The sequence below is a fragment of the Mandrillus leucophaeus genome, unplaced genomic scaffold (genome assembly GCF_000951045.1).
Source record: "Mandrillus leucophaeus isolate KB7577 unplaced genomic scaffold, Mleu.le_1.0 Scaffold1205, whole genome shotgun sequence".
Taxonomy (NCBI): Eukaryota; Metazoa; Chordata; class Mammalia; order Primates; family Cercopithecidae; genus Mandrillus; species Mandrillus leucophaeus.
The window spans coordinates 149,040-158,593 of record NW_012100377.1 but is presented as its reverse complement, the minus strand read 5'-3'; the positions used below and the strand labels follow the sequence as shown (position 1 = coordinate 158,593).

The window sequence follows — 9,554 nt, the reverse complement described above, 5'->3', positions numbered from 1 at the left end:
TCACCCAGGCTGGAGTGCAATGGCTCAAACGTGGCCCACTGCAGCCCCAACTTCTTGGGCTCGAGGAATCCTCCCACATTAGCCTCCCAAGTAGCTAGGACCAAAGGTGTACACCTAATATTAAAAGATTTTTTGTAGAGTCAAGGTTTTGCCATGTTGCCCAGGCTGGTTTCTGGCTCCTGGGCTCAAGTAATCCTCCTGCCTTGGCTCCCCAAAGTACTAGGATTACAGGCATGAGCCACTATGCCTAGTTAGATACCAGTTGCTTATCAGATATATGATATATGATTTGCAAATATTTTCTCCCTCCCTTTTTCTTTTCTTTCTTTTTTTTTTTTTTGAGACAGGGTCTCACTCTGTTGCCCAGGCTGGAGTGCAGTGATGCGAACATGGCTCTCTGCATGCCTCCACCTCCTGGACTCAAGTGATCCTCCTACCTCAGCCTCCCAAGTAGCTGGGACCACGGGCATGTGCCACCACAGATGACTAATTTTTGTACTTTTTGAAGGGACATGGTTTCCCCATGTTGCCCAGGCTGGTCTCCAACCAAGAGATCTGCCCACCTTGGCCTCCCAAAGTGCTGGGATTACAAGTGTGAGCCACTGCACCTGGCCCTTCTCTCATTTTTTGAGTTACATTTTCACGGTGTTGATTATGTCTTTTGGTACATAAAAATCCCTTATTTTGCTGAAGTTCAGTTTTTTCATTTTTTAAATTTTTTTAAGAGATGGGGTCTCCCCAGGCTGGAGTACAGTGGCTACTCACAGATACAATCATGGCTCACTGCAGTCTTGAACTCCTGGCTCAAGCAGTTCTCCCACCTCAGCCTCAAGAATAGCTGAGACTATAGGCACCACCATGCCTGGCTCCTTTTATATTTTGCAGAGACAGCCTCGCTGTGTTGCCCAGGCTGGTATTGAACTCCTCCCATCAAGTGATCCTCCCACCTCAGCCTCCAAAGCATTGGGATTATAGGCATGACCTGCCACGCCTGGCCAATGAAATTCTTTTCTTTTTCTGAAAAGACAAATGTAACTTTTAATCCTAAAATAATCTTCTTTTTTTTTTTTCTGAGTCTCGCTGTCACCCAGGCTAGGGTGCAATGGTGTGATCTCGGCTCACTGCAAGCTCCACCTTCTGGGTTCACGCCATTCTCCTGCCTCAGCCTCCTGAGTAGCTGGGACTACAGGCACCCGCCACCACACCCAGCTAATTTTGTTTTTGTATTTTTAGTAGAGATAGGTTTCACCGTGTTAGCCAGGATGGTCTCCATCTCCTGACCTCATGATCCGCCCACCTCGGCTCCCAAAGTGCTGGGATTACAGGTGTGAGCCACTGCACCTAGCTGATCCTAAAATAATCTTAAGCGGGGACAAAAAAACTCCTTTGCTCTTTCTTATCACTTTTTCTTTTTTTTGAGACAGAGTTTCGCTCTTATCACCCAGCCTGGAGTGCAATGGTGCGATCTTGGCTCACTGCAACCTCTGCCTCCTGGATTCAAGCCTTTCTCCTGCCTCAGCCTCCCGAGTAGCTGGGGTTACAGGCATGTGCCACCATGCTCAGCTGATTTTTGTACTTTTAGTAGAGATGGGGTTTCACCGTGTTGGCCAGGCTGGTCTCCAACTCCTGACCTTAGGTGATCCACTTGCCTCAGCCTCCCGAAGTGCTGGGATTATAAGGCATGAGCCACCACCCCTGGCGTCCTTATCACTTTATCCTCAAGTAATTACCAAATGTTTGTACCTACTCTGTGTTTTTCTTCCATTAGGTTGAAACTTACAAAATTGCTTTTAACCTATGTAAGCAGCAGTTTCATTTTAAGCTAATGTTTCTACCCATGCCTTCTTCCTTGCTTATCAAGACTGTTAGAGTAGCCCTGTGTAATTTTCCTTCCTATGTTCTCTCTCCTCTCTCCTGTATCCTGTGGCTCCCACTTCCTCAGCTGCTTTTCAACCGTTGGCCCCTTTTAGGAAGCAGTTATGATTCCCCTGAGGTGAGCCACTTCCTCTGGCCTCTGTACTCCCCTCTGTGACAGCACTTACGGTCATATTTTAAGTTTCTTAGGTCATATGTTTGAATTTCTCCCTTGACCCTGCTGGCAGGTGATGGTGCTTATTTGTCTTTATGTGTACTTGGCTTATAACGGGCACTCAGTGAACATTTATAGTGGAAGGAAAATAGTAGCACTTAGTGCTCGTTTTTTGTGTGTTAAGGACTATTCTAGACATGTTGCAAGGCAAGTTCCTATTATGACTCTGCATGGCAGGTAAAATGTCTCTGTTGTATAGATTAGTAAACTGCAACTCAGGTTAAGTAACTTGCCCCAAGTCACAGTGACTTGTGTAGTTAGGAGAATAATGGCCACCAGGGTTTCCCATCCTCATCCCTGTTACACTGCATGGCATAGCGGGGTTAAGGTTGCTAATCAGCTGACCTTAAGTGGAGAGATGATCCTGGATCATCCCCATGGGCCTGGTGTGATCACAGGGTCCTTACATGTGGAAGAGGGAGGCACAGAGGAGGCCAGAGTAAGGGGATGTGGAAGGTGGCAGGAATCAAGGCATGGGGGTGCCTCTCAAGGCTGGAGAAGCGAGGAAAGGGTTCTCCCCTAGAGCCTCTCAGAAGGAGCACAGCCCTGCTGATGCCTTGAATTTAGCTCAATATGAGGATCATTTCAGACTTCTCACTTCTGGAACTATAGGTAATAAATCTGTATTGTTTTAAACTATTAAGTTAGTGGTAAGTTATTATGGCAACACTAGGAAACTAACAAATGACAAGTCTGGGATTTAAGCCTTGGTCTGAGGCTAAAATTTATACTATTTTTGTGATGCCACGATCATGTGACTTCAAGCACTAAATACTAATTCATTCATACGTATATATAAGGCACCCAGGAAGTACAGACTGTATGAATGAGTTATTAAAATTATAAGGCTGGGCAAGGTGGCTCCCGCCTGTAATCCCAGCACTCTGGGAGGCCAAGGCGGGCAGATCACAAGGTCAAGAGATTGAGACCATCCTGGCTAACATGGTGAAACCCTGTCTCTACCAAAAATACAAAAATTAGCTGGGCATGGTGACACATGCCTGTAATCTTGAACCCGGGAGGCAGAGGCTGCAGTGACCCGAGATTGCGCCACTGCCCTCCAGCCTGGTGACAGAATGAGACTCTATCTCAAAAAAAATTTGTATATATATGTGTATGTATATGTGTGTGTGTGTGTGTATATATATATGTAAACATTGTTTTTGAGACAGGGTCTCACTTTGTTATCCAGGCTGTAGTTCAGTGCTGTGATGTGGGCTCACTGCATCCTCAACCTCCTAGGCTCAAATGATCCTCCCACCATGGCCCTCCCCAAGTAGCTGGGGACTACAGGTGCGTGCCACCTTGCCCTGCTAATTTTTATTTTATTTTTTCTTTTTGAGACTGAGTCTTGCCCTGTCACCTAGGCTGGAGTGCAGTGGCGCGATCTCGGCTCACTGCAACCTCTGCCTCCTGCGTTCAAGTGATTCTTGTGCCTCAGCCTCCCAAGTAGCTGGGATTACAGGTGTGCGATGCCATGCCCGGCTAATTTTTGTGTTTTTAGTAGAGACGAGGTTTCACCATGTTGCCCAGTCTGGTCTTGAACTCCTGGGCTCAAGCGATCCACCAGCCTTGGCCTCCCAAAGGTGCTGAGATTACAGGCTTGAGGCACTGTGCCTGGCTGTGGGTGCCATCTATCTAAAGAGTGATGAACTTGGTGTTAAACCAGTGATTGAAATCACCAAGTTCCTACCATCATGAGCTCAGTCTAGTGGAGGAAACAGATGAACAAATAAAGCAGCTCTGCTGATTTTGGGGTTCAGCAATGCCCAGAGGTGGGGTGTAGTGAAGAGGAATGCCAGAATTTGGAGAAGTGGAGCACACGACCCACTGGTACTTTCTGAGGATGTAACGCAGAAGTCGTGGTCAGAAGGAGGAGAGGGAGACAACTGGGGAAGTGCTGGGAAGAGCAGTCATTCCAGGCAGCGGGTGCTCAGCACCCGGCCCCATGCTTGGCCAGCCTCTGACCCTGTGCTTAGCCTGCATGCAGTGGTCCGAGGGTCTATAAGAGCTGGCGTGTCGAGAGTGTGGAGGTACACAAGGTGGGCCAGAGTGAGATGGGAAGGACACAGGGTTGGTGTGTGAGGGTTTTCTGAGCTGGGATCTCATTCCAGATGGAGTGGGAGCGAGGGCTTTTCAAAAAGGAGTGGATGTGGGCCAAGAGATGTTTCACAGGGGTCTGCGTGACTGCTATTGGGTGTGGGATGTGAGTTAGTGTAGGATTGAGAGACTGTTTGTGAGAGACTGAGGGCTGCTGCACCTGGCGAAGAGAGGGTTTAAAAAAAATAGAAGCAGGCAGGGCACGGTGGCTCACACCTGTAATCCCAGCACTTTGGGAGGCTGAGGCGGGTGTATCATGAGGTCAGGAGTTCAAGATCAGCCTGGCCAAGGTAGTGAAACCCCATCTCTACTAAAAATACAAAAAAATTAGCCGGGCGTGGTGGCAGCCACCTGTAATCCCATCTACCCGAGAGGCTGAGGCAGCGAATTGCTTGAACCCGGGAGGTGGAGGTTGTGGTGAGCCGAGATCATGCCACTCCCCTCCAGTCTGGGTGACAAAGCGAAATTCTGTCTCAAAAAAAAGAAACAAACAGAATTTGCACACCCGTGTTCCTAGCAGCAAATCCATAGTAAGCCAAAGGGCCAGAACCACCCAAGTGTTCATCCAGGGATGAATGGATAAAATGTGGCGCATAGACACAACGGAACATTATTCAGACTTGAAAAGGCAGGAAAGTCTGACACATGCTGCAGCATGGATGAACCTTGCAGACAGGTTGCTAAGTGGAATAAGCCAGCCATGAAAGGCAAACAATGTGTGATTTCACTTACACGAGGTATGTAGAGTAGTCAGATTCACAGAGACAAAGTAAAATAGAGGTTACTGGGGCTGGGGGAGGGGAAATGGGAGTTAGTGTTTGATGGGCACCCTTCTGTTTTTGATGGTGAAAACATTTTGGGTATAGACCATAGTGATGGTTACACAACAGTGTGAATATATTTAGTGCCAACGAATTGTATCTGTACACATTGTTTGAATGATAAATATGTGTGTTTTACCACATTGAAAAAAGCAGAACAAGACTATGCTTGTACATGGAGTGGGCCACTAGAGGGAGGGGCTGCAGGAGAGTGGACCATGGAGGGCAGAGCCTGGAGAAGTCTGTCTTTGCCAAGTCCCCACACCCCAAACCCACTGTGTACTGTGGGTGTCCTTGTGTCTGCACACTTGTGTTTACTAACATGATTACTTTCTATTTGAATGACCTTTTCCCCAACTAGTACCTATTCTTTCAGTCTCAGAACAAATGCTACCATATCTGGAAAGCCTTTATAGAATACTCATAGTCAGAAGAAATCTGCTTGTCATGAATTCCAAAGTAGCTCTTTTTCGTATCTTTTTTATGCCACCATCCTGCAACCATGCAGATGTGTCTCTGCTTTAAGGCCTCTCTGAGCACATTCTCTCTCCAGCTCCTATCACATCATCATCAGGGCTCTGTCTCAAATATGTCAGTCCTTGCAATAAAAGCAAACAGTTCTTGAGTCTTTGTTGATTACGAGTCACTGTTAGAAGGGTAGAGAAATTAGTGATGAATAAAGCATGACTCTATAGCTACAATGAATAATCCGGTGGGAGACAGTTATGCAAATAACTGTGATGTCAGTCAGGCCAGGATTAGAGCCTCATGTTATAATTGTGTGCCTGTTTTATCTTCCCTTTTAGTTAATAAGTATGCTGAGGTCAAAGATCATAATTTATTTGTATTTGTAATTGTCATAATATCTTGGCGTGTACTGTTTTTTTCCTGTTTTTTTTTTTTTCTTTTTCTTACATGTACTACGTGTCGAGTAAATGCCTGGGTGTATTGGGGGGAAATGATATGTTTGGCCATGAGTAAGTTATTTTATTTAATCCTCCAAACTATCCTAAAAGAAAGGTATATACTGTCCCTATTGCAAATAAGAAAATTGAGGCTCTGAGAGATTATCTAACAGAGCTTGTAAGTGATGAGTCGGTGTTTAAATCTCTCAGAGCTTGTAAGTGATGGGTTGGTGCTTAAACCATGTCTTTGTTATTACAGATTTTCTTTCTGTTTTCTCGCAGTCGTAACCGTGCAGCTGTAATAACTTGCAACTTTAGCTAGATGGAATGATGAAAGATGTTTCTCCTGAATTCACAAGAGACTAATGGGGTTAATATAGGTGTCAAGCTGTCTGTAAAGTGTGTCATGTGATACTGTTATTACGATTTGTAACAGAGGCTTCTTGGTATTTCCGTAGATCCCCAGACATCAAGGGAGATTTTTAATTTTGTACTAAAGGCAATTCGTCCTCAGGTAGGATTAATATTACTATTAATATTATTCTAATGCCTTTACAGTATAGTCTTTCAAATACTGATGGTGAATTTTTTTTTTTCTAAAATAGATTGATCTGAAGAGATATGCTGTGCCCTCAGGTAGGATTCTGTTTATAATGAGGTATAATATTTTAGATTACTAAATTAACATCTCAGGTAAGCTTTTGCTTAAACTTTGAATGAAAGCAAATGTGATAACATCTGTGATGTTTCACATACAGTTATTTACAGGGAGGCTTTCGGTGACTTAGTAAGCTCGCTGAAATGGTGATACTCAGGTTACATGGTTGAAATCATTTTATTTTAGGATATCTTTCAGGGGATCCAGGCTGTTCGATTCTGCCTTTGCCTCAATGAATCCTGATTCCACTTCTGACCCTTGTATTGGGATTTGTTAGTGAAGTTGGGCCTGTTGATTGGCAGCGTTAGAGGCTGACAGGGATCCCTGGGTTACTGTGGTGTAATGGTCAAGACTGACCACAGTCTTGACTTTGACATATCCCTGCAGGTTTTTTGGTTTTCTGTTCTGTCTCATGTCGTCTGATTTTAAATATAATGGCTTTTGCATTTGCAGCTGGCTTGCGCCTATTTGCCCTGCATGCATCTCAGTTTAGCACCTGCCTTCTGGACAACTACGTGTCTCTATTTGAAGTCTTGTTAAAGTGGTGTGCCCACACAAATGTAGAGTTGAAAAAAGCTGCACTTTCTGCCCTGGAATCCTTTCTGAAACAGGTACCACACATTCAACTGTCATTTAACAATATTCTTTCACACGCAGAATTAAATTCCCATTGTATGCATACGTGTTTGAAAATAAATATAAGTTGATCTGTTAGCTTCTGTAGTATTTAAAGCAGAAAACTGTTGATCAACCAGCCTCATGGGAGGCAGCCAGACTGAAAGAGAGCTAAGGAGATGCCAGATTTGATTAGGGCCTCAGAGCCCAGATTGAGACAAGTCTAATGGAGTGAAGACATGGTGGTGAGGAGGTGGCCGAAAGGGCTGGGAGGTCAGAGCTGGAGAGTGGGTGGAGGCCTGAGGATAGCTGAACCCCATCTCTTCTGGAAGAGGAGGGCCAGCTGTCTCCAGGGGACAGATAGATGCTTATGTGTCAACTTGAAAACGAGGAGCGCCTCTTTGCCGTTGTGGATTTTCCACCTCGATAGGAGGTGGTTATAGAATCTGCACCTGCGTACATGGAAGCTTGTCTGGTCGGCTGAGGAGACCTTGCTTGTCATTCTGAGCGCTGGTCTCCAGGATATCCTGGGCTTCCAGAGATGTCCGCAGGGGCCTGGCCACTAAGGAAGTGGACTTCTGGGGTTGCTCTGAGGGAAAGGACTGGAGATTCACAATAAACGTTTTCTTAGGGGCCCTGCTGTATACATGGGTAAACAGTAACTGCATTCACAGGGTATCCTTGCAAACCTGTGTGAACAGTGTTGCAGTTGTGTTAGCTTGAGAGTCACAGCCAGGATGTGTGGAAGGAGAAGAGAGAGCACTGCCATCCTTTTTTTAGGTCTGGGCCTGCCTCCCAAAAAACTGAGCCAATGGGTCTTGTCTTTGGCCCCTGCCTCTGTCGCCTGTCCCTCTTGCCTCCTTAGCCTCCCTGCTGTACTTGGCCTTCCTGTCAGACTGTGTTCTCCCTGAAGTCACTCTTGGCTTTTAGGTTACCTCTTCTTGGTCCTCCTCATAAAACTTCTGTTCCGCTGAACTTGGCTGGCCTTAGTTGCTAAGGGAAATAAAAATCTGAGGAATTACTTTTTACTGATTCATATGAATATGTTTGCATCTCAGTGAACATTTACTGCAATAAACATCTTGACAGAGAGAATTTCATGCTTTGTTAGCAAGGAGGAGTGTCTGGGATGTGTGCAGAGGGGTCATCCCTGGTGGCACCCCTGGGGCCTTGTTCCCTAGTGATGGCCTGCCTTTCCTAGCACAGGGCTGAGTGGGGCATGGGCCCGCAGGGAAGCCCGCCAGCCCTCCCTCCACTGCGCTGGTTGTCTTTAATGAACCACGCAGACATCTTTGTTTCACATCCTTGCCAGAGACTTTTCAGTTCCCCACTCCAATTCTTAACAAAAACTACATCGAATAGATTTTAGAGTTTCATTGAGGAAATATATTCTACCTGCTAATCTCGTGAGAAAGTTATACGAGCTTAGTCAGGGGAGAAGTTCAAGAGAACTATCCTCAATGCTGCCTTCAGCACTGATACCTGTTGCAAGTTTGGGAGTTTCCAATACACCCTCAAATTTGATACAGCTATGGTTTATTACATCTAAAGGGCCCAGATAAAAATCAACCAAAGGAAGCAGCACATGGTGTAGAGACTAAGAAAGTACCAAATGTGGAGCTTCCCTGGTCCTATCCCCACGGAGTCAGGGCAGCATTCGTTTCCCAGCATCCATGTGTGACAGCATGTGTGGAGCACTGACTGGGTGCTCCCCCGAACCTCTGTGTTTGGGGTTTCCCTTGGGGACCCACCCTGTAGGCATAGTGGGTTGTTGGGTCTCAGCTTCCAAGGATTCTATGTGACCCAAAGCTCCCATTCCGAGTCACATTGTTACCAGGTGTGGCCGTCCCCACCATGAGTCCCATTATTAGATCATCCCTTGTGACCTGAGGCCCCAAGCAAGGAGAGAGACCCTCCTTCCCTCCTACTTCAGAATAGGGAGTGAGGACAGAGGAAGAGGGAAAGAGGACTTTACATAAAGGATACATAATTTTTTGGCCTTAAGATTTTCCTCTATGTTGAATATATTTTCCTCACAGTGACATCTATATGTTTTTTTTTTTTTTTGAGATGGAGTTTTGTTCTGTCACCCTGGCTGGAGTGCAGTGGCGTGAGCTTGGGTTACTGCAACCTCTCTCTCCTGCGTTTAATCAATTCTCGTGCCTCAGCCTCCCAAATAGCTGGGATTATAGGCACCTGCCACTGTGCCTGGATAATTTTTGTTTTTTTTTTTTTTTTTGTGACGGAGTCTCGCTCTATCGCCCAGGCTGGAGTGCAGTGGCCGGATCTCAGCTCACTGCAAGCTCCGCCTCCTGAGTTTACGCTATTCTACTGCCTCAGCCTCCCGAGTAGCTGGGACTACAGGC

General features: G+C 45.9%; 1 protein-coding gene across 1 annotated transcript in view; it reads left to right on the top strand.

The window, feature by feature from the left end:
* Window positions 1-9,554, top strand: part of PRKDC (protein kinase, DNA-activated, catalytic polypeptide) — a 168,205-nt gene that overhangs the window by 10,094 nt on the left and 148,557 nt on the right. Inside the window, exons 8-10 of the mRNA XM_011970417.1 lie at window positions 6,374-6,429; window positions 6,521-6,551; window positions 7,027-7,184. Of these exons, the coding sequence (XP_011825807.1) occupies window positions 6,374-6,429; window positions 6,521-6,551; window positions 7,027-7,184 (245 nt within the window). The remainder of the gene's footprint in view (window positions 1-6,373; window positions 6,430-6,520; window positions 6,552-7,026; window positions 7,185-9,554) is intronic.